This window comes from Bubalus kerabau, chromosome 10 (assembly GCF_029407905.1).
Source record: "Bubalus kerabau isolate K-KA32 ecotype Philippines breed swamp buffalo chromosome 10, PCC_UOA_SB_1v2, whole genome shotgun sequence".
Lineage (NCBI taxonomy): Eukaryota > Metazoa > Chordata > Mammalia > Artiodactyla > Bovidae > Bubalus > Bubalus kerabau.
In genome coordinates, this window is record NC_073633.1 from 64570478 (window position 1) to 64595177 (window position 24700).

At 40.3% G+C, this 24700-nt stretch overlaps 1 protein-coding gene across 4 annotated transcripts in view; it reads left to right on the forward strand.

Annotated features, from left to right (window-relative positions):
• The first annotated feature begins 1693 nt into the window (after nt 1–1693).
• The window catches only part of TRPM7 (transient receptor potential cation channel subfamily M member 7), a 109924-nt gene continuing 86917 nt past the window's right edge, over nt 1694–24700 (forward strand). For all 4 annotated transcript variants that reach the window (XM_055537980.1, XM_055537982.1, XM_055537981.1 and 1 more), the window contains exons 1-2: nt 1694–1826; nt 21006–21085. In XM_055537980.1, the coding sequence (XP_055393955.1) occupies nt 1824–1826; nt 21006–21085 (83 nt within the window). In that variant the 5' untranslated portion in view covers nt 1694–1823. The remainder of the gene's footprint in view (nt 1827–21005; nt 21086–24700) is intronic.

Sequence of the window (24700 nt, forward strand, 5' to 3'; positions counted from 1 at the left end):
CAGTAAAGAAGTGAAAGTCACTCAGTCGTGTCCGGCCCTTTGAGACCCAATGCACTATACAGTTCATGGAATTCTCCAGGCCAGAATACTGGAGTGTGTAGCCTTCCCCTTCTCCAGGGGATCTTCCCAACCCAGGGATCAACCCCCCGTCTCCCGTATTGCAGGCGGATTCTTTACCAGCTGAGCCACAAGGGAAGCCCAAGTGGTAAAGAACCTGCATGTTAACACCAGTGATACAAAAGATGCAAGGTTCGATCTCTGAGTGAGGAAGATCCCCTGGACAAGGGCACGGCAACCCACCTCAGTATTATTGCCTGGAGAATCCCATGGGCAAAAGAGCCTGGTGAGCTACCGTCCTTCATGGGCTCACAAATAGTCGGACATGATTTAGTGACTGAGCACTAGAATGTGCAAACTGATCTATAGTGACTGAAAGCACATTAGTGGTTGTTAAGAGGGCTTCCCCAGTGGCTCAGGTGGTAAAGAATCAGCCTGCAATGCAGGAGACCCTGGTTCCATTTCTGGTTCGGGAAGATCCCCTGCAGAAAGGGAAAGGCTACCCATTCCAGTATTCTGGCCCGGAGAATTCCATGGTCTGTATAGTTCATGGGGTCGCAAACACACAAACGACTGACTGCCTTTCACTTAAGAGGTGGTGATGGGGAGGGACAAGATGGAGGAATTAAAGAGTGGAGGGAAATTTGGGGGTAATGAATACGTTCACAATCTTGAGTGTGATGATATCCTGGATATATCAATATGTCAACACTCGTCAAATTGTATATTTAACTACGCATAGGTTATTGGAGGTCAATTATTCCTCAAGAAAGCAGTTTTTAAAAGATTTAACAAAGAATCACATCACACAGGATCAGACAGAGGAACTCCTGACGCTTTTCTGGAGTATGAAAAGCAACATTTAATAAATTATCCCTAATTGTCAAACCTGGGCTGGTGCAAGAGCAAAAGACAGACAGAAAACCTGCACTCTGGTTTAGGTGTGTGGTGTATACGTGCCTGTGGGTGATTTCTGAGGAAGGCAAGGCTAGTGCCCACAGTTAAAGACAGAAGAATTTTTGCTAGCAGAAACAGAGGAAGCTAGAGGAAGAACATGATTTGGGGTAAGACAATTTTGCATTTTGGACGAGGAGAGAATAACTTCTAAGGCCTCCACCCTCGCTGAGGCACAGCCAAAGGCTAGGGAAAGCTGCTCAGAATGCAGACAGAGGCCAGGCCGAGTAAGCAGCGATGAGACCATATCGCAACTCCCGCCAGGGTCCCAGAGGTCTGGAACCTTAACCCTCAGCTATCGCTTCCTTAAGTTCCACTCCCCAAGCTGAGACAGACGTTTGTAGAAGATCGGCCTACGTAGTCCACGCAGACCTGGGGAGAACAACCTACCCAACTCGGCTAACACGGGGCGGTGCGGGTAGGGCGCTCGTGCCCGGCGCGTGCGCGCGCGGCGCGCTGAGACGCGGCCTGGAAACGAGGGAGCGCGCGCCCTCCACGTGACCCGGCCCGCGGGCGGTGACGCACACGACGCGCCCCTCACGTGGTCTGTCTCCAGCCCCGTCGCCGGCGGAGGCGGGCGCGGGCGCGTCCCTGTGGCCAGTCACCCGGAGGAGTTGGTCGCACAATTATGAAAGACTCGGTTTCTGCTGCTAGCGCCGGAGCTGAGTTAGTTCTGAGAAGGTTTCCCTGGGCTGTCCTTGTCCGGCGGCCTCTGCTGCCGCCTCCGGAGACGCTTCCCGATAGATGGCTACAGGCCGCGGAGGAGGAGGAGGTGGAGTTGCTGCCCTTCCGGAGTCCGCCCCGTGAGGAGAATGGTACTTGACCCACTCAGGCCCCGGTGGGGGAATGGCCCGGGGGTTGCGATCAGGGAAGCGGGAGGACTCAGCTGGCAAGTGTGTGAGCGGGGCCGCTCTTCCTGGGGCGAAGGATCTCGGATTTGCGTTGAGGCTTCCGGACTTGCCGTGACGGGACAGGAGTGCGGATCTTTTCGCGCGTGAGGGGCAGGAAGCAGGTAGCAAATCTGGCGCCACAGCTTGTTGCGGGAATCCCCTGAGCGGAGCCTGGGCTCCGGGGAGGGCCCCTCGAGGCGGCAGAGGCGCGAGCCGGGGAGGACCTGGCGGAGCTGAGCGGCCGCAGCGCGCCAGACGCAGCGCTCAGCCTCCAAGCTCCGCATCTCCCGGGAACGTGTTCCTCCTGGCGCTTGTTGCTGGCTGATAAGGGAGCCAAATGCTCTGTTCAAGTTCCGCAAGGAAGGGGAGGGAGGGCTGAGAAGGGAACAAAAAAGGGATAGAGGATACGGGTTTGGAACTGTGCCTTGTTTGCTGCGCAACGTGTACTCCACAGGTACATTTTCTTTTAGAGCCAAAGAGGAGGGATTTGACGATATTGACGCTAGCTCTGATTTGGAATTTTCTTTAGCAAGAATTAAGGGTTTTTATTGGGCTTCCCAGGTGGCTCAGTAGTAAAAAAAATCCGCTTGCCAACGCAGGAGACGCGGGTTCGATTCTTGGGGTCGGGAAGATTCCCTGGAGGAGGAAATGGCAACCCACTCAAGTAGTCTTGCCTGGGAAATGCTATGGACCGAGGAGCTTGGCGGGCTACAGTTTATAGGATCGCAAAGAGTGCGACACGACTGACCGACTAAAACAATAATAAGGGTTTTATTGGGGCGCTGCTGTAGGTACGCGAGACGATGCGTTGTCTGGGTTTGTGTCGAACCACCTCATCCGTTGCCGTAGAGAAGGGTTGGTCGTGTTTTAAACCAAAGGTGCGGAGACGGATGCGGCGCATTGCAGCTTTTTGATAGAAGTTTTTGTTAAGGCCAGGAATAAATTAGAAAATTTCTTACAAAAAAAGTCATTTAGATCAGGGACTTGAAAGAGCGGGTAGGTGTTCCTGGTCTAGATAGGCTTCAGGCGAACAACTCTCCCTCTGCTGGAATCTGGCAGGTATACTTTTCTCTAGAAACTAATTCAAATGCCATACAAAACTGAAACTACGAATATAGTTACACTTTGACTAAATAGTACATCTTTCCATTATTTTCCACCTTTTTGGGTAAATGTAAAGTCAATAAAAATGCCATTTTACCTTTTTTCATGAATTTTAAAAAGAAGGATATAAGTTCATCTACCAACACTAACCTTTAACATTTATTAGTTTAGTGGATTTTAAGGGAAGCTTTTTTTTTTTTTTTTTTTTTTGGTGGTGGTGAGGGGTTGAATCAAAGTGGTTTTTATTAAAAAAAAAAAAAACTAAACCAGCAAAGCATTAATAATGACTCTTCAGTGATGTCTCATTTTCTTAGATGGTAAATAGCATACATTGAACATACTATTTAAGTATTTAGAAAAAATTTAGATACATTAGAAAATGGAAATGGAGGTGATTCATCATCTTCAAAACCATTGCTTCCTACTGTTTTGTTAAAGCAACCAGATGAATTTATTTCTAGTGACTTTCTAGTGAAAGTCAATTGCTTAGTCTTACCTCAGGTGCTGTTCTTAAGTCCAGTCTCTTAATGTCTTGCTGTTTACATACGTTGAAATGCAGCTTTCAAAATTTAAGATGTGTTTTTCTTGTGTTTGCTGTGTTCCCACTTTGTCCTGTCTTTTATATATGTGTATATAGCAAATGCACTCTCCCAGACAACATGTTTGTATACAACATTGTTGTTTCTACAGGGAGAAATTCTCACTGTAAAATTTGACAAGAAGAATCTGGTTTTATTTTTTATGTTTCTTGAGTCCTGACTGCTGTTGAGTCTTGTGATTTTCCCTACAATTTACAATTATAGTGAAACCTTAGGATAACCTAAGACTGAGGTTCTCCGATAATGATAATTTGTTGAGCCTCCTGCACTTTAAAGTCAACATTGTGACCTGAAAGTTTTCCGAAGTATGCTGTAGTTATAATTCCTACTGTAAAATCTTCTGTTTCTGGTAGTCATTTTCTTCTTTGACACTAAAAGAAAGTGCACAAGAATGTTCTGTACTGCTTTGAAACTAATCAGCCAAATGACCAAAAAAAAACAAAACCAAGAAATACAAGTTAAACTGGCATGGAATAAAATTTCTTACAAAATTAAAAACTATGGCTATTAGAAGTATTTGTTTTATTCATTTGGTTAACACTTAGTATTTACTAAGGAGAAGGAAATGGCAACTCACTCCAGTATTGCCTGGAGAATCCCATGGACGGAGGAGTTTGGTGGGCTACAGTCCACGGGTCGCAAAGAGTTGGACACGACTGAGCAACTTCACTTCACTTCACTTTAGTATTTACTATATTCTAAGTACAAAGAGTAGGACATGACTTGAAATGACTTAGCATGCAGCACGCACAAGCACTGGAGTGGCAGAGATGTGATAGACAAGTTTCCTACTTTCAAACCACTTACATTCTGGTTATTTATATAAGAACTAACTATCTGTCTGTTGTCAAAGGAAGATGCCTACCTTACTTCACAAAACAAATACTTAAGTGTCTGCTGTGTTGCAGATTCTATGATACTCTGTCTTGAAGGGCAGTATAGATATGCAGAAAAGCAAGAGAGTTCAGTTGCTCAACCATGTCTGACCCTTTGCTATCCCATGGACTGTGACACACCAGGCTTCCCTGTCCATCACCAACTCTCAGCACGTGCTCAAACGCATGTCCATTGAGTCGGCGATGCCATCCAGCCATCTCATCCTGTCCTCCCTTTCTCCTCCTGCCTTCAGTCTTTCCCACCATCGGGGTCTTTTCCAGTGAGTCAGTTCTTCGCATCAGGAGGCCAAAGTATTCAAGGTTCAGCTTCAGCATCAGTCCTTCCAATGAATATTCAGGACTGATTTCCCTTAGAATTGACTGGTTTGATTATTGCATAGATTACTGTGAAAGGGTTTAGGGTAATAGATTGCATAGATTACTGTTTAGGGTAATCAGACAGAAAAGAAAGTCTGGGTAGGCTTGCAAAGGAGCTGATATTAAAGGTGAGTCTTGTACCGTGTATACTTGCTTCAGTCGTGTCCAACTTTTTGTAACCCCTCGGACTGTAACCTGCCAGACTCCTCTTTCCATGGGATTCTCCAGGCAAGAATACTGGAGTGGATCGTCATGCCCTCATCCAGGGGATCTTCCTTACCCAGCGATCGAACCAGTGTCTCTTATATCTGCATTGACTGACAGGTTCTTTACCAGTAGGGCCACCAGAGAAAAGGCAATACTAATTAATTAACCTGGAAGTAGAAGAGATGTAGAATTGGTGGTTTTAGTTTGAGGGAACTGAGCTTTAGAAGAGGAGCATGCATAGTTCATCTGAGATCTATTATACAAGTACTGTACATAGTTTAGAATGAATAGAGTATGAGATGATATAGTGTACTAGTGCGAGTGTTATAAAGATAGGCAGGGACCAGTTTTCTGAGGGCAATGTATGTCAGAAAGAGAAGTCTTGATTTTGTTCTGGAGATTAAGGATCCACTGAAGGAACAGTATGGAAGGTGAATTGCTGTGTGTTTAAACTAAAAATGGAGATCATAAGAAGTCTTGAGCAAGACTGAGCAAAATATTTAGGACTTGAAATAAAGAAGATGGAAAGAAGGAACCAACTGAGGTGTTTAGTAGAAGTTAGAATATTTAGTACTTGGCTCCTTCGGGGAAGGGTGTTTGTGTGTGTGTCGGCAAATGTCAGTAGTAAGAACCAGATGTAAAATGAAAACATGAAATAGTTGAAGCCATTACTTTAATACGTGCACAATGTAGTGTTTAAAGGCAGTACTTAAAATATGTATTTTCAATTTTGATTTTTAAATGAAGATCTATTGATGCAAAAACCTCTTAAGAGTTAATTTTGAGAATTTTGCTAGTCATAGATATTTTTGATACAGTGCTCTGACATTCTCTTTCTTTAACATTCTAATGAGGGAAATTTGAAACATAAAGGTGTAATAGTAAAATGAATCACCATATACCCATGACCCGTTTCAACAGTTTGAAACATGTGAATATTGTTTCTTCTATTAACTCTCTCATTCTCCATCAACTGGATAATTTAAAAACAAATCCCAGACATGTTCCATCTATAAATACTTCATTATGTCTATCTGTAAATCCACAGTATTGTTGTGCTCAGTCGTGTTCCATTCTTAGCTTCCCCATGGACTGTATCCCACTAGGCTCCTTGTCCATGGGTTTTTGCAGGCAAGAACACTGGAGTGGGTTGCCATTTCCTATTTGCAGGGATCCTCCCAACCCAGGGATCAAACCTGAGTCTCTTGCGTCTCCTGCATTGGCAGGCGGGTTCTTTACCACTGTACTTCCTGGGAATCTCTTACAGTACTATTAGCACACTCAAAATTAATAATTCTTTAATATCATTAAATATTCAGGATAATGCCTTAATTCTTTTTTTTTTTCCCAATTGATTTGTTTGAATCAGGATCCAAAGAAGTCTACATAGCATTTGGTTTGATAAATAATTCTCAGTCTCTGTACCCCCCTGCCCACTGCTTTTTTTCCAGTCTTGTGATTTACCATTTCATGGGGAAATGCATTCCCTTTGCCCTGCAGAATTTCTCACAGTTGGGACTTCGTTGCATGTGTCCGTGTGGCGTCGTGTAGCATGTTCCTTTCTCTGTATTTCCTGTGAAGTTGTGGTCGATCTTAAGACGCTTAGATTCTTGTTTGATTTTTGGTAAGACTACTTGACAGGTAATGAAGTACTTTGTATTGAATTACATTAATAGGCACATACCGTGTGGCGGTTTTTCTCTTTTAGGTGTTAAAGATTATCTAGTGGGTTGCTTGAAGAAGGCAATGGCACCCCACTCCAGTACTCTTGCCTGGAGAATCCCATGGACAGAGGAGCCTGGTAGGCTACGGTCCATGGGGTCACTAAGAGTCAGACATGATTGAGCGACTTAACTTTCACTTTTCACTTTCATGCATTGGAGAAGGAAATGGCAACCCACTCCAGTGTTCTTGCCTGGAGAATCCCAGGGACAGAGGAGCCTGTTGGGCTGCCGTCTATGGGGTCGCACAGAGTCGGACACGACTGACGCGACTTAGCAGCAGCAGCAGTGGGTTGCTGTTGTCAGCTGCCTGATCTTTTAATCGTGAAGTTTCCCATCATATGTTCACATAATAGTAGCAATTGGTGATTATTGCCATTGCTTAGTTATTTCATTCTAGATATCTCTTTCTCCTTTTTGGCAGGGGTGATGGGGGGAGCCTTTCAGCATGTGATTAAATTGTACAGTTTTTTGGGGGGTGGGTAACAGCTTTTTAAATGCCTGTTTTAAGTTTGGTGCCTGGAGACAAACTTCAGAGTAGTTGAGATTTGTTTAGAATATGAGCAACATTTGGCTGTCTATGGGAATTTGAACTGAGTCATTTATGTGAGTTAGTATTAAAAAAAACTTAGATGTGTGTCACTTTTATAGCATACTTTGCAAATTATTAGATTAGTTTGAATATGAGTAAAAAGTGTGACTTGGAGAATTGGACCTCTTCTAGTTTATCTTTATAAAAACAATTGGTTTAAAAAAACAACAACAACAATTGGTTTAATTTGGTTTAAGTTCATACATTTAGATATTTTGTTCACCCTTTGGTTTGGTTCACCTTGGATTTAGAAAATTATTCTGAATCTTTTGGGGGAACATGTATTTAGTTTCCTGACCATTTAAATGTTTTAGAACCCTGTTAAAGAAATTTTAGATATGGAGGTAAGCAGTTCTTTGAAACTGATAGACATGCCTATTCACTGAAGCATTTTTTGCCAAGTCACACTCTTTTACGAGCATCACTGTTACTGTGTCTGTGAAAGGCAGATGATAATCTTTTTTCTACTTGACCCCAGGAGCAGTACTCGGATTAAAGTCTGTGAAACACTGTCCTTCCTTGCGTCATGAAAACATGTTCGTAACACCTCAACTATCCCAGCTACCACATTTCTGGAAACCTCAACCTTTGGAAACCCAACTCCTCATAGAAGGGAAAAAAAGATTTTGAGCCAAGCCATTATCAGAAATATGGCAACCTTGAGCCCAGAGTTCACTGGTGGAAAAATATGTGCAAAGTGAAATTTAATAGGCTTACTTACCTACTTTGCTCTGACAGTTTGGTAGTTCACTAGAAACGATAGAAGTTATTTGGGAAGCAGACTGCTTCTGCAAGGAGGAGACTGGAGAAACATTCACTAGAATAGAAAAATAGGACTGTAAATTACCCTTTAGTATGTGAACCAGTTCTTCCTTGTTTTTGAGTATTTTACCATACCCAATACCTGGAAGGGCTTCCCTGTAGCTCAGGTAGTAAAGAATCTGCCTGCAGTGCAGGAGACCCCGGTTTGATTTCTGGGTTGGAAAGATCCTCTGAAAAAGAGATAGGCTTCCCACTCCAGTATTCCTGGGCTTCCCTTGTGGCTTAGCTGGTAAAGAATCTGCCTGCAATGTGGGAGACCTAGGATTGATCCCTGGGTTGGGAAGATCCCTTGGAGAAGGGAAAGGCTACCCACTCCAGTATTCTGGCCTGGAATATTCCATGGACTGTATAGTCCATGGGATTGCAAGGAGTTGGACATGAATGAGCCACTTTCACTGTCTTTCACATTTTCAGTACCTGGAAGATACTCTACCCAGAAGGTATTCCTGACTAAAAAAACTGTGATAGGCTTTAGACAAATTTTCACAATATTAGCTAACGTGTATTAGCATATAGCATTTTGGAGAAGGAAATGGCAACCCACTCCAGTATTCTTGGCTAGAGAATCCCATGGACAGAAATTCTGGCGGGCTATAGTCCATGGTGTCACAAAGAGTTGGACACAACTAAGGGACTAATATTAGCATTTAGCTGTCATTGTTCTAAGTGCTTTGAAAAAGTAAAAGTATTAAAGTTGTACCTGACTCTTTGTGACCTCATGGACTGTCGCCCACCGGGCTCCTCTGTCCATGGAGTTGTCCAGGCAAGCAAACTGGAGTATGCCTTTGGTTGCTTTTGTAGTGTTGCTACATAGAGTATATATACTATGTTGTGGTCCTTTGGTGTTCCTAAGTTTGATATATATAGAATTATGTACATCTTTTTATGGATCTTGGTTTTTTATTGAAGTATAGTTGATTTAAAATACTGTACTAGTTTCAGGTGTACAACATAGTGATGCAATATTTTTATAGATTATACTCCATTTAAAGTTATTATAAAATACAGGATATAGTCCCTATGCGCCACAATATATCCTTATAGCTTACTGTTTTTGTTTTTTTTTTCATTTTAATGAAATTAGATTTTGGAGATTGTCATGTTGATACATGTAAGGTTTAGTTTATCCCTTTGAGCTGCTATATATTATTCCATTGTAGGAATAAAAATAAATAAATATAAAATGTTATCCATTTTACTGTTATTGGGCATTTAGGTTGTTTCCAGTTTTTTATTAATGATGTAACATTCTTGTGTATATCATGAGAATTTTTCTAGGAAGTATATAAATAGAATTGCTGGGTCACAGGGTAGGTGCATCTTGAACTTTGTAGGTATTGCTGGAGTGTTGAGTAAAGTAGTTGTGCAGTTTCCACTCCCTCTAGAACTGTGTAAAAATTCCCTTTCTTTTTTCCAACATCTTTGCCAACATTTAATTGCTTAGGTTCTTCTGTTTTGCCCGACCCATGAATGTAAAGTAGTTCCTCATTGTTCTAATTTGCATGTCCCTGGCCATGAATAATGTTGTGTGTCATTTCAGGTTAAAAGTTTTTGGCTATGGTTACTTTCCTTCTGGTGAATTCCCTTTGCTCAGTTTTCTAATGAATTACATTTTTCTTCTTTACTTACTTGTAGAAGTTCTGTATGTAGTCTGGACAGTATTTTTTGTTGTTTGTTTTTTGTTTTATGAGCTACAAATATCTTCTCCAGTCTCTAATTTGTTAAGTTTTTATTTTGTTAATGGTGGACTATTTACTTATTTTTAGATTGTTGATGTATATTGGTTTTTAGTGTAATAAGTTATCAGTATTTGAGCGACTGATCTGATCTGATCTGATCTGATTTTCTTTATAGCCTGAACTTTCTCTTATCTTGAAGTCATAAAGCTATTTATTTATTTTTGGTTTTGCTTTTTCACATTATGACTTAACCCATCTAGTATTCATTTTGGATTCTAGTGTAGTGGTTCGTATACATATAATAATCATACTGTCTCCTGATTTGTACTGCTCTCTCTGAAATCGCTGGGTCGTGTCCAACTATTTGCAACCCCATAGGCTGTAGCCTACCAGGGTCCTCTGTCCATGGGATTGGCCAGGCAAGAATACTGGAGTGGATTGCCATTTCTTCCTCCAGGGGATCTTCCCACCCAGGGATCAAACCCAGGTCTCCTGAATTGCAGGCAGATGCTTTACCCTCCGAGCCATCAGGGAAGCCCATTGCTCTCTCTAGCACTCACCAACTTTTCTTAAGTGCAAGTTCCTGTTTCCAAGTGATTTATTCCATTGTTCTGTTTGTCTTTTTTGTCAATGTATTTATTTGGATTTTTTAGTAATCTTTAGGTGTCTACATAAAATTTCTTGACTTTGTATAAGAAATTAAATTTTTTGCCAACATATGTATCATCCTTTTTCTCATAAAACAATAAGTTTTGATCCCTTTTCATTTTAATAAAACTTCTTTATGGTAAAATGATAAATTATTCTGAGTTAGACTTTATTTAGAATACCTGAGAAATAAATTACTGCTGTTTGAGCTAAATTAAAGTTGGTCACTTTTTAGACTCAGTGTCTGAGTTTCAGTTATTTAATATGTTGGACTCCATGGAATGACACAGTGGCAACTGCTCATACTTAGCTTTATCAGACATTTTCTATCTTTTAAATTGGAGCAGTACTGTAGTGGTAAGCAGGCAGGGTAGCAATCTCCCATGAGGTCAGCAGGGCAGCAAAACCAACAGAAAATAAGATTAAATGTAGAAGTTGGACTCTCTTTGCAGACATAGTCATGATGTGAATCTGATTCTTTTTATTTATTTTTGGCAAAAGTCTAACAGTTTATTGGAGCAGACTAGAAAAGTAGTCACTAAAATGACAAAAACAATTTTTTAAAAAACTTTTAATTTTATATTGAAAACAATTAACCAAGTTTTATTTTTTAATGTGTAAAACTTTGCCAACTATTTATTACTCCACAGAAGCTTTTCAGCAGTGTCTTTAAAACCTGTTCGGAGAGTTCACATCTGAATTATCAGTAATATCTAATTAGTTAAGTGATTGGCAGCCTTTTAAGCATAAGAGCAGAACTCTATAGAGTAGGGGCCTGAGTGCCAGGTCTCCTACAGAGGAAATCAAAGAATGCCAGCCATTTTCAACATTTGCTTCAAGCTAGCCTTAAGTTTTCTTTGTCATTATGCCTTTGCTGACGGACATGTTGTCCAATGTACAAAATTACCACAGAACTCAGAATTTCTAGATCTGTAGTTTCACTTAACTTTTGTAAGCTATTGCAGTTTATTAGTAGGCAAGCTTCCTTTTAATTTGATTGGCTTTTCTTTTGAATATGGTCACATTTTCCTGTTTCTTCTTATATCTAGTAATTTTTTATTATATCATAGATGTTGTGAATGTTATCTTGGAGAGACTGTGAGTTCTGTTTTAGTCCTCTGAAGATTATTGATTTTCTCTTTTAAAATAGTTGCTACCGATTGAATGTTTGTGTCTTCCCAAAATTCAGTGTTGATGTTATTTAAAGACAGGGCTTTGGGAAAGTAGTTAGAATTAGAGGAGGTCATGAAGGTGGGGTCATTATACAGAGACCAGAGAGCTTGCTCCCTATTCCCACCTTGTGAGGACACAGTGAAAAGACAGCTGTCTGCAATCCAGGGAGGGGGCTCTCAGATGCAGACCTTACTGGCCCCTTAATCTTGGATTCCAGTTTCTAGAACTTGGAGAAAATGAGTTTTGGTTGTTGAAACCAAAGTTGTCTTACGGTATTTGTATGGCAGTCAGGCTTCCCCACTGCAGTACTCTTGCCTGGATGGAGGAGCCTGGTAGGCTACAGTCCATGGGGTCGCTTAAGAGTCGGACACGACTGAGCGACTTCACATTCACTCTTCACTTTCATGCATTGGAGAAGGAAATGGCAACCCACTCCAGTGTTCTTGCCTTGAGAATCCCAGGGACGGGGAAGCCTGGTTGGGCTGCTGTCTATGGGGTCGCACAGAGTCGGACATGACTGATGCGACGCAGCAGCAGCAACAGGCTTCCCTGGTGGCTGAGGTTAAAGCGTCTGCCTCCAGTGTGGGAGACCCAGGTTCAATCCCTGGGTCGGGAAGATCCCCTGGAGAAGGAAATGTTAACCCACTCCAGTGTTCTTGCCTGGAGAATCCCATGGACGGAGGATCCTGGTAGGCTACAGTCCACGGGATCTCAAAGAGTCAGACACGACTGAGCGACTTCACTTCACTTCACTTTTCACTTCATTGCAGTCAGAGCACATTAGGATAGTAGTTGATTAACCTGACTGTACTCAAATTCCAAACTCTGACTCCTTCAATGGGCAGTAAAAATATCTGATCAGTTAGTTACTCTATTCTTAACTGACCTGCTTGGAATCTGCCCCATGTATGCATGCTTCATGGGTCAGCTAGATTTCAGCAGTGTTAATATGCAGCATTTAGGGTTCCCTTTTTTTGTGACTCTGTCCTGTGCAGGACTTTTCCCATCACTTTCCAGCTGCTGTTGTCACCTTGAAGTTTGTATTCTGGTTCTTCAAGCCAGTAAAACTATGGAATTTCTATTGGAGTTTTAGCTACTTAGTAGGTATGCAGTGGTGCCTCTCTTAGCCATAAAATAGAAAACTCACTCAGTACTGTTCCTTTATCCTGAGTACAAACTTCATCTGATTCCTTCCTGCTTTTTGTTGCCTGTTCAGTGCTGCTAAGTAGTTTTCTTTTTTTTAATTTTTATTTTATCCTGAGTTTATGGTTATTACCTTTGGAGCTTTAGTCCAATAAAAGCTCCATAGCTGGAGGCTCCTTTCTAATATTAATATATAGAATTGTTGGGTGTATTTAGTTGTAAAAATAGATTGATTTTCAATGTTACCTTGAAGTAGAACTTTTAAAGCAGTCCTTTTTTTCCCCCCTCAATTTTCACTATCAGTATCTAGTCAAGAAGGATGTGCTGGTACTGATTTGTTTGAAGAGTAGAATGTGGTTAGTAGACTTCTTTGTAGCATATATGCCCCTTATTGCTAGGAGACAGATAGGAGGAATTTATAATTGAATTTTGAAGCATTGTTGAGATATGACTGTGTGGGGGGCATTTTGCTAAAAACATGGATCATAATCTTCAGAGCAACTTTGTGAGTTAGGTATGTTATTCTGTTTTATGGGTGAGGAAACAGAAGTTCAGACACTTAAGGTTGCATTAATAGAATAACCAACAATGAACAGGTTATTCTGAACTCCAGAATCTGATCTCTTTTACCGCTGAAGATCACGTTTCCCTCTTTTGCTAACATTCTGTGGTTATAGTTTTTACTTTACCTAGAACATTTAAGTTTAGGAATTTTCAGATTTGTGTCTGTAGTGTGCCATCTTTTGGTATAATACAGTAATGCAGTCTAGCAAAAGGAGTATAAAATTAGGAATTTTTATATGTATTTATAATCCAGGGCACATTTTATTGGATTCTTGATCGTAGACCAGAAGCTCAGAATTTCAAAAATTGTAGAAACCTATTATTGGGAATGATTTGCCATTATCAGCTGGGGTATGTCACTGTCAGGCATAGGAAGCCAATCCCTAATGTAATCAATGAATGCCATAAATGACAAAACTGCTGTGTATGGGGAGAATACATTTATATTTGGTGTTTACACAAACAGGAGAGGTGGTAAACCCTTGAAATAAACTTGGTGAATAATGAAGATAGGGGAAACTGTGATAGTCTTGAAGCGTGGTAATGTTTTTGTATGTTTCTGTAGGCACAAAATTTGATAAAAATTTGTGAGCATCAGAGTGACACTATTTAAGTGACTTACCCAGTTCAGTTCAGTCGCTCAGTCGTGTCCGACTCTGCGTGCGACCCCATGAATTGCAACACGCCAGGCCTCCCTGTCCATCACCATCTCCCGGAGTTCACTTAAACTCACGTCCATCGAGTCGGTGATGCCATCCAGCCATCTCATCCTCTGTCGTCCCCTTCTCCTCCTGCCCCCAATCCCTCCCAGCATCAGAGTCTTTTCCAATGAGTCAACTCTTCGCATGAGGTGCCCAAAGTACTGGAGTTTCAGCTTTCGCATCATTCCTTCCCAAGAAATCCCAGGGCTGGTCTCCTTCAGAATGGACTGGTTGGATCTCCTCGCAGTCCAAGGGACTCTCAAGAGTCTTCTCCAACACCACAGTTCAAAAGCATCAATTCTTCAGCGCTCAGCTTTCTTCACAGTCCAACTCTCACATCCATACATGACCACTGGAAAAACCATAGCCTTGACTAGACAGACCTTTGTTGGCAAGGGTTTACTAAAGTTTTGGATGGATTTGTCAGTTAGAGACTACTATGAAAGATTTGAAGTTGTGAAGAGATAGTACTGGCTGTTTATTATTTTTAATAAGAATGATAAAATGAAACTAATTATGAGTACATTTGTACCAGGTCCTGCAATTTAACAATGTACCTGTTTGGGTAGTTTTATATTTTATCATAACAGACAAATGAGTACCGAAAGAAAGTGAAAGTGTTAGCCGCTCAGTTGTGTCCCACTCATTGCCACCTCATGGACTGTTGCCCGCCAGGCTCCTCTGTCCATGGAATTCTCCAGACAAGAATACTGGAGTAGTTAGCCATTCTCTTCTCCAGGGGATCTTCCTAACACAGGCATTGAACCCATGTCTCTGCATTGCAGACAGATCCTTTACCGTCTGAGCCACCAGGGAAGCCCCAAATGAGTACTAGAAGGGACTCAAGTGTTTCAAGTTGTTGGTGATTGAAAGTGACCATTTCTGGGGAAAGAAGCTAGGTATATGTACTCGAACGCTAGATATTTTTATCCTCAGTAATGTTTACATTTCATGTTTACATCTATTTAATGCCTTTTCTATTGAAATTCCTGTGGAAAAAAATAACTTTGTTCATGTACATCTAAGACTCTTTAGCCTCATCTTGTTTTTCCTGTCTTTAGAAAGCAACTCTTAATACAAGGGTCTACTGGGATTGTAGGCCTGGTAGAAGGGACACTAATAATATCCAAGAAACAGTGCAGGGGAAGACTCTGAAGGACGTGGCATAGACTTGTTAGATGGAATTGGCTCAGTGGAATTGTGAGATTTTTTGTGGCACGCTTTTGTGAGATTTAGAGCATGGGTTGGCAAACTATGCCATGTATACCAACTCTGGCCAAGGCCTGTTCTGGCCAGGGCCTGAGCTCAGAATGGTTCCTATATTTTTTAGTGGTTGAAAAACAAAACAGTAGGTGATAGAGGCAGTAAGTGGTCCAAAAAGCCTAAAATATTTACCGTTTGGCTCTTAATAGAAAAAATTTGTTTATTGCCCATATAGAGTATAGCCATAGTTCTCTAAGTGCAAGTCGCTCAGTCGTGTCCGACTCTTTGCGACCCTATGCCTAAATACTGGGGTGGGTGGCTATGTCCTCTTCCAGGGGATCTTCCTGAACCAGCATCTCTTACTTCTACTGCGTTGGCAGGGAGGTTTTTTACCACTAGTGTGCCACTTGGAAACCCCACTGTTGTGAATGGAGTATTCCATGAGTTCCATCAGGTAAAACTGACTGATAGTGTTTAAGTCTACTCTGTTCTTTCTAGTTTTCTGCCTAGTTATCCAATCAAGAAAAAGAGGAGGGGGGAAAACGGGGCTGTGAATTGTACAAGATTGCATTTCTTAACCCTTATCTAAGCCGTATATTTTCAAGTTCTCCCTAAGATGTTTTCCTCTTGACAAAACTCCTTAAAAAGGTCCACTGTATTGTTAATTAATAAATTTGCTCATGTTGTGTTCACTTTTCACCCATCTTTCATTCATGCTGTAGGCTTTAGGCCTATGCTCATGAATTGCAAATAATTTAGTTTTTAAAAAATCGTATAGTTCATACTGAAGCAATCTGAGTACGTCTCATGCTTGTATATTGCCACTGTTTTAGTGTGTTATTTGCATATGTTAAATGTTTAGTTCTAGAATCTGATTTTGATGGACTTCATTACTGTATCATGGGACTGAGCTGCCTTTTTGTTTGCAAATAAGCTCACAGAGAAAAATTCCAAACAAATCTTTTGTCTTGCTTTAACAACCAGTAAAAATAGAGCAGTAAGTACAATCACTGAGCTGTTCTCCCCCACCCCAGCACAGTTCCAGTTTTTCTAAAAGAGAGAAGCAACCCTTTAAAAGATAAATCACAGTATAATTTTTGTTATTATAAACCCATTTTTATAATTTAAAATTTTATTTATTAATTTGGCCATGCCAGGTCTTAGTTGCAGCACTCAGAATCTTTAGGTGCAACGTGTGAAGAAATCTAGTTTTCTTGGCCAGGGGTTAAACCCAGGCCCCCTACATTGGGACATGGAGTCTTTAGCCACTGGACCACCAGGGAAGTCCCTGCATTTAAAAAAAATATATTTATTTATTTTTGGCTCTGGTGCATCTTTGTTGCTGAGAGGGCTTTTCTTGAGTTGTGGCGAGCAGGGGCTACTCTCTAGTTGCGGCTTCTCATTGTGGCTGCCTCTCTTGTTGAGGGCACAGGCTCTAGGGCACATGGGCTTTAGTAGTGGCAGCACGCGGCCTCATCCTCTGTGGCACCCGGGCTCTCGCGCACTGGCTCAGTAGTTGTGGCGCACCGGCTTAGTTGCTCTGTGGCATATGGGATCTTCCCAGACCATGGAGAGAACCTGTGTCTTTGGCACTGGCAGGCAGATTCTTTACCACTGAGCCACCAGGGAAGCCCCCTGTGATTTTTAATAATAGAAGAGGAGCATAATAAAAATTTCATGAGTTTAAAGTGTAAGTTAGTTTTAGTAAAAATTCAACCTCACATCATCATGTATTAGAATAGCCTACCAAATGATTATTTTTAAAGTTACAAACAGAAGTCACATGAATAAATGTCTCCCAGTCCAGATGTGCTGCCTGCCTTCAGTGTACTATGGTTCTGGAGTGGGAGGAGGGTGTAGGATAGCAGTAATATCAGCAATCTGACTGACATGGCCAGATCTTTTGGTTGTCAGGACAGTGCTCTCACTGTGATCCTGGGCATGGTTCCATTGTTCTGTAGTTGCATAAGCAGTAGAGGGAATCGTGATTGCATATCCTAAATAGTGTAAGCCTCTTTGGTGGGCAGATTTGCTTCAATTTTCTGACTGAAATGAGAAGTAGGTCATCAGTTGAGAATAAGAATGGTGAATGAGGGTTGGAGGTTTGAGAAGAGGAGGAGATAGTGTGAAATCGTATAGGAGAATGAGAAAATGGACCAGGGAAATGCGGTGTGACTATTGGACATCATTAAGGGATGTTTGCGGTTTTAAAGTGAAATCAAAAGGTGTTGTTTTGTTTGTTTTTTCCTGTAGTCATATTAACATAGGCAGTTATGGAATGGATGAGGAATTGGATTGAATCAGGATTGGGTTTGCTGGGTGTATTCCTACTACAGTAAAAATGAAGAGAGTCCTATTTTTTTTTTTTTTCCCCATGAGAGGTATGTAGGTAAAGCAGATTCTTCAAAGGAATACCAGATTTTAGTTAGAATAAGAAGGTGGTGGAGGGACTGTGTTAATTGAGCTTTAGGGTGTAGGACATTTTCCTGATGAAGGGTCATGGGTTCTAGAGGGCATTCTGTGAGTTTTAAAAAATTTGTTTATTTACTTTTGACTGTACTGGGTCTTCAGTCACTGTGTGCAGGGTTTCTTTAGTTGTGGCAAGTGGGGGCTACTCTTCTTTGAATTGCATGACTTCTCATTGCACAATGGGCTCTAGGCACATGGGCTTCAGTAGTTGGAGCTGCCAAGCTCTAGAGCATAGGCTCAATAGTTGTGGCACACTGGCTTAATTGCTCTATAGCATGTGGGATCTTCCCAGATCAGGAATCAGACCTGTGTCCCCTGCATTGGCAGATGGATTCTTAACCATTGGACCACCAGGGAAGTCCCATCCTGTGATTTTTGTAACTAGGGGATCATGGTACACTGCTTAAGTGTACCATTCACTTAAGCATGGATCACTGCTTTAGTGAATCTATTTAAAGGAGAACCACTGACCTAGAAAATGGACATTTTGAATGAAGAGACAGAATTTTGAAACCAGAATTAGATTAAAGGATATACTAAGGTTTATGATTAGAATATCTAAAGGATTTGAGAGGAACCTGCAAACTTCACCATCATAATTCTGTTTAGAATATCTCTTCTCCTAGGGGCTTCTTTTTTTGTTGTTTTTGATTTGGCCCCCCGGTTGGCTTATGGGATCTAATTTTTCCAACTAGGCTTGTACCCTTTGCAGTGGAAACTCCCCTGCCTAACCACTGAACTGTAGAGGTTTCATTAAGGAATATAGGCTCTTCCTTTTTGTATTGTCCTGGTAAGAAAGAGGCAGGTAGAGAAGGGAAAAGAGATTCTGATAGAGAGCATGCTAATATCTATATTTAATATATAGTAATATCTATAGACATATTAGATATACAATATTTAATATTTTCTATATATCTAACATATATGTTATATGGAGGATGAAGCTCAAGATCTTTAATCTACTCAGTCCTAATTTGTGGAGTTTCACCTTTTTCAATATATAATGCCCCATCTCTTTCTAATCAGTCACCAGTAGTAGGGTACAGAGGCTAGGGATCCAAGCAAAAACTTAAGTAGTGGTATAAACAGTAATTTTTAAAAACCTTTTAAACTTGAAATTGTTTCAGATTTACAGTAATTGAAGGAAATGTGTTAATCTTCCACTGTGATCCTAGATTTGTCTTATTCTCCCTATTAATTTTTGTTCTGTATTCATTTTAGGACTGTCATATATAAGATTGTTCTAACAATCTGGTGAATCATACATTTGAAATCATGTAGTAACCTATTGATGTCTAGCATCTCTTTTTTTCTAGTATTATTTTTCTTTTGATTAGAATTTGCTTGATGCATTTTTGGGTGCCTGTGCCATTAGCCATTCCATGCCCCTGTACTTTAGGTATTTATCTTAGAAATAGAACAGAATATATCTAGGGGTTTTTTTTGGCTGTGTCATGCGGCCTGTGGGATCTTAGTTCCCAGACCAGGGCTCAGGGGACCCAACTTGCGCCCCCTTCAGTGGAAGCACAAAGTCTTAGCTACGGCTTTGTAGTAGAGCCATACACCATACACAAAAATAAACTCAAAATGGATTAAAGATCTCAACGTAAGACCAGAAACTATAAAACTCCTAGAGGAGAACATAGGCAAAACACTCTGACATACATCACAGCAGGATCCTCTATGACCCACCTCCCAGAATATTGGAAATAAAAGCAAAAATAAACAAGTGGGACCTAATTAACCTTAAAAGCTTCTGCACATCAAAGGAAACTATTAGCAAGGTGAAAAGACAGCCTTCAGAATGGGAGAAGATAATAGCAAATGAAGCAACTGACAAACAACTAATCTCGAGAATATACAAGCAACTCCTACAGCTCAACTCCAGAAAAATAAATGACCCAATCAAAAAATGGGCCAAAGAACTAAATAGACATTTCTCCAAAGAAGACATACAGATGGCTAACAAACACATGAAAAGATGCTCAACATCACTCATTATCAGAGAAATGCAAATCAAAACCACTATGAGGTACCATTTCACACCAGTCAGAATGGCTGCGATCCAAAAGTCTACAAGTAATAAATGCTGGAGAGGGTGTGGAGAAAAGGGAACCCTCTTACACTGTTGGTGGGAATGCAAACTAGTACAGCCACTATGGAGAACAGTGTGGAGATTCCTTAAAAAACTGGAAATAGACCTGCCTTATGATCCAGCAATCCCACTGCTGGGCATACACACTGAGGAATCCAGAAGGGAAAGAGACACGAGTACCCCAATGTTCATCGCAGCACTGTTTATAATAGCCAGGACATGGAAGCAACCTAGATGTCCATCAGCAGATGAATGGATAAGAAAGCTGTGGTACATATACACAATGGAGTATTACTCAGCCATTAAAAATAATACATTTGAATCAGTTCTAATGAGGTGGATGAAACTGGAGCCTATTATACAGAGTGAAGTAAGCCAGAAAGAAAAACACCAATACAGTATACTAACGCATATATATGGAATTTAGAAAGATGGTAACAATAACCCTGTGTACGAGACAGCAAAAGAGACACTGATGTATAGAACAGTCTTATGGACTCTGTGGGAGAGGGCGAGGGTGGGAAGATTTGGGAGAATGGCATTGAAACATGTAAAATATCATGTATGAAATGAGTTGCCAGTCCAGGTTCGATGCACGATACTGGATGCTTGGGGCTGATGCACTGGGACGACCCAGAGGGATGGAATGGGGAGGGAGGAGGGAGGAGGGTTCAGGATGGGGAACACATGTATACCTGTGGCGGATTCATTTTGATATTTGGCAAAACTAATACAGTTATGTAAAGTTTAAAAATAAAATAAAATTTAAATTAAAAAAAAAAAAAAAAAAAAGTCTTAGCTACGGGAATGCTTGGCAGGTCTCGGACAGTCACTTCTAATTGGCTGTAAAATGATCCACTTCCCAGGCTCGTACCAGCCCCTCTTGAGGTTTTTGGCTCTGCATAGCACTGTTGATTTAGTATCTGCATAGTACTATTGATTAGTAGTCTCAAACTCAGTGGATTTAAATGGAGTGATTCTCATATTTTAGGTGTGCTGTCATCAATAAACATGTTATATGTAATAAACAGTGAACTAAAAATGGAATTTTTTATGTATTTTTTATTAAATTTTTCTTTGTAATATTAATTGGTTAATTTATAAACAGTCTTTTTAAACTTTCTGTTTTAGTCCCAGAAATCCTGGATAGAAAGCACTTTGACCAAGAGGGAATGTGTATATATCATACCAAGTTCCAAAGACCCTCACAGGTACGTATACTTCTCTTTATTCTGAATTCTTATAGAAATTTAGATGTAAATTACATTGCTATTTATTTATTAAAAACTAAAGTTATTAATTATTTGTAGTTACTGTTGGGTGAAGGAAATGGCAACCCACTTCAGTATCCTTGCCTAGAGAATCCCGTGGACAGAGGAGCTTGGTGGGCTTCTGTCCATAGAGTCGCAAAGAGTCGGACACAACTGAAGCAACTTAGCATGCCTGCATGCATTGGAGAAGGAAATGGCGACCCACTCCAGTATTCTTGCCTGGAAAATCCCAGGAACAGAGGGGCCTGGTGGGCTGCTGTCTATGGGGTTGCACAGAGTTGGATATGACTGAAGCAACTTAGCAGCAGCAGCAGTTACTGTTAATTTTTGTGTTTACTGTTAATCTTTTAGGATTAGGAGGAGATAGTAGTAGCAAGATATCAGCATTCTGCAGTTCTTAATTGGAGAAGGCAATGGCACCCCACTCCAGTACTCTTGCCTGGAAAACCCCATGGACAGAGGAGCCTGGCATGCTGCAGTCCATGGGGTCGCTAAGAGTCGGGAACTACTGAGCGACTTCACTTTCACTTTTCACTTCCATGCATTGGAGAGGGAAATGGCAACCCACTCCAGTGTTCTTGCCTGGAGAATCCCATGGACAGGGGAGCCTGATGGGCTGCCGTCTATGGGCTCGCACAGAGTCGGACACGACTGAAGTGACTTAGCAGTAGCAGCAGTTCTTAATGACATTTCACAACATGAAACCTCTCATTCAGAGTATTCTTCCTTCCCTGATCTTCCCCCATATCATACTAGTGTATTACAAAAGATCAGACAGTTAAGTCTCTTTTTTAAAAATTTGATTTATTGATACTGAGAACTTAAAATGTTTATGTATCTGTTTAAGGGGCGTCTATTGAGTACCTAACACTATAGTTACGCTGAAGAAACCAGTATGAACCTAATGGTTGCTGTTTTTGTTTGCCAATATGTAGCTGCAGATGAGCACCTATTGGAAAACCCATCACCAGAAATTTGTTGGCATCTCTGATTGTCCTTTGGTCTTAAAAATGGCATTGATAATAGAAAAAAAAAATTTAAGTAAAGGACATGAGTTAGAATTCAAGAAAAAGATCTCTTGAGGTATTTATTGAAGAAACATTTTTCCTAATTTTTTTCTTTTTTCTGAGACCTAAAAATAGCAAAAAGCTTAAAAGGGTACCTCAAAGATGTACTTACTTTCTGGACTACAAAGCACTTTTCTTCACAGGCACTTAGGACAAATTAATTGAAAAAGGTGTTTACTGGAGTTTTTAGTCATCTTACCGTTCCTGTCTCCTGTTAAACCTTGTCTTCTATGCAGTTATCTTCTCTACAGCTTTTACTTCCATTTGATATATGGTTCTTATGCCAAGTAAGCAATCTTTTATTAACTATTTTAAGTTACAGTATGTGTGTGTTCAGTCGCTCAGTCGTGTCTGACTCTTTGCTGCCCTATGGACTGTAGCCCGCCAGGCTCCTCTGTCCATGGGATTCTCCAGGCCAGGAGTACTAGAGTGGGTTGCCATTTCCTTCTTTAGGGGATCTTCTTGACCCAGGGATCAAACTGGTGTTTCCTGCGTTGGCAGGCAGGTTCTTTTACCACTGAGCCACCTGGGAAGCCCAGTCTTTTATTAATTGATATATTAAGTTATAGTACCTGTCCCTATTATTGTGACATCATAGTGAATTCTTGGTAAATATTTATTGAATAGAATTTCTAAATATTTTGTTTGTATATTACATAAACCTTCTGTTTGAAATTCAACATTTCTTTTTATATTAATGGCAAAAAATTTTTAGTATCTGTCTCATTTATACAAATTTTCATTATAAGAGAAATGTGCATGATTTTGCAAACTTGAGATGTAGAAAGTTGGCTCAATATTCAGAGTATCAAAACATGAAGACAGTCATTAATAACATTTATTGCACCTATTTTTAATCTTTATTCAGTGCATAGCTTTTGTTTTTAAAATATTGCTAAATTCAGTCTATATGTAAAACATTGTATCTGTTTTTTTTTTAACAAAATGTTATAGTAACTTTATTTTTCCATAATATCCCTTTAAGAGTAGTAGTTAATACTCTGTTGGTGTATATACAGTTCATGTACATATCCTGCTATTGGGCACTTGAGTTGTTTTCAATTTTGAGCCTATTTTAAATTAAAATTAGGTCGTAATGGAGGTTTTAGTGGATAAAAACTATTTTTGTGTTTCAAGTTTTATTCCCCCTTAATATATGTAATGTCAAAAAACTTTCTAAAAGATTAAAGAATATGATGTACATTGTCACCAGTAGTGACGAGAATGCCTGAATATTGATTAATGTTAGCCCTTATCTTCAAGAAAGTGATTAACAGAAAATTATGTATTAAATTTGCATTTATTTGATCACCATTAAGAAAACATTTTTTGTATTCTTTAATATTCCCCCAATTTTTAGTAATTTCTGTAAATGTCTTTTTAGATCATTAAAATAGATAACCTTAGTGTCTCTTTCAATCATTACTCTGTGATTTATCTGAATTTCATACTAGTTATTAAAGATGGGTTTTGTTATAAGATCATGTTTTTTAATCAGAGAGCACCAATGACGTTTCCCAGGTCACATTGTTCTTTGTTCTTAATTGTTGCATCCTTACTAATTATATATCTGGATCATAATTTTAATATTCCCTGATGGATGGACGTTTTAGCTAACCTGTTTTCTTTTTTGCTATTAGACAAAAGTATTCTGTAGTGAATAACTTTATTTTACACATATTCTATAGATATTTTTAACCTTTACTCTTAAGTACTGGAATTAAAGTTTGAGAGTACATTTTTCGTTTTGATGAGTATTGCCAAATTGCCCTCCATTTGTACTCCTACCAGCAGATATAAGACTACTTTCTTCTATATTCATACCAAGATATTGTCTTAAAGGATTAAATAATTTTCTTCCAATCAAATATCTTTTCATATTTATGTTTTTACTGTGAATTATCTGTTCATATGGACTTCCTAGGTGGCTCTGTGGTAAAGAGTCCACCTGCCAATGCAGGAGATGCAGGGGACATTGGTTCGATTCCTGGGTCAGGAAGATCCCCTGGAACAGGAAATGACAGCCCACTCCAGTATTCTTGCCTGAGAAATACCATGGACAGAGAAGCCTGGTGGGCCACAGTCCAGGGGTTGCAGAGTGTACACGAATGAGTGACTGAGCACACATGCATACATCTGTTCATATATTTTCCCATTTTATATTGATTTGATAAATATATTAGGGAAGTGAATACACTTTTTATATTATATATTCAGTTCAGTCGCTCAGTTGTGTCCAACTCTTTGTGACCCCATGAACTGGAGCACGCCAGGCCTCCCTGTCCATCACCAACTCAACGGAGTTCACTCAAACTCCTGTCCATCGAGTCGGTGATGCCATCCAGCCATCTCATCCTCTGTCGTCCCCTTCTCCTGCTGCCCCCAATCCCTCCCAGCATCAGAGTCTTTTCCAATGAGTCAACTCTTTGCATGAGGTGGCCAAAGTGCTGGAGTTTCAGCTTTAGCATCATTCCTTCCAAAGAACACC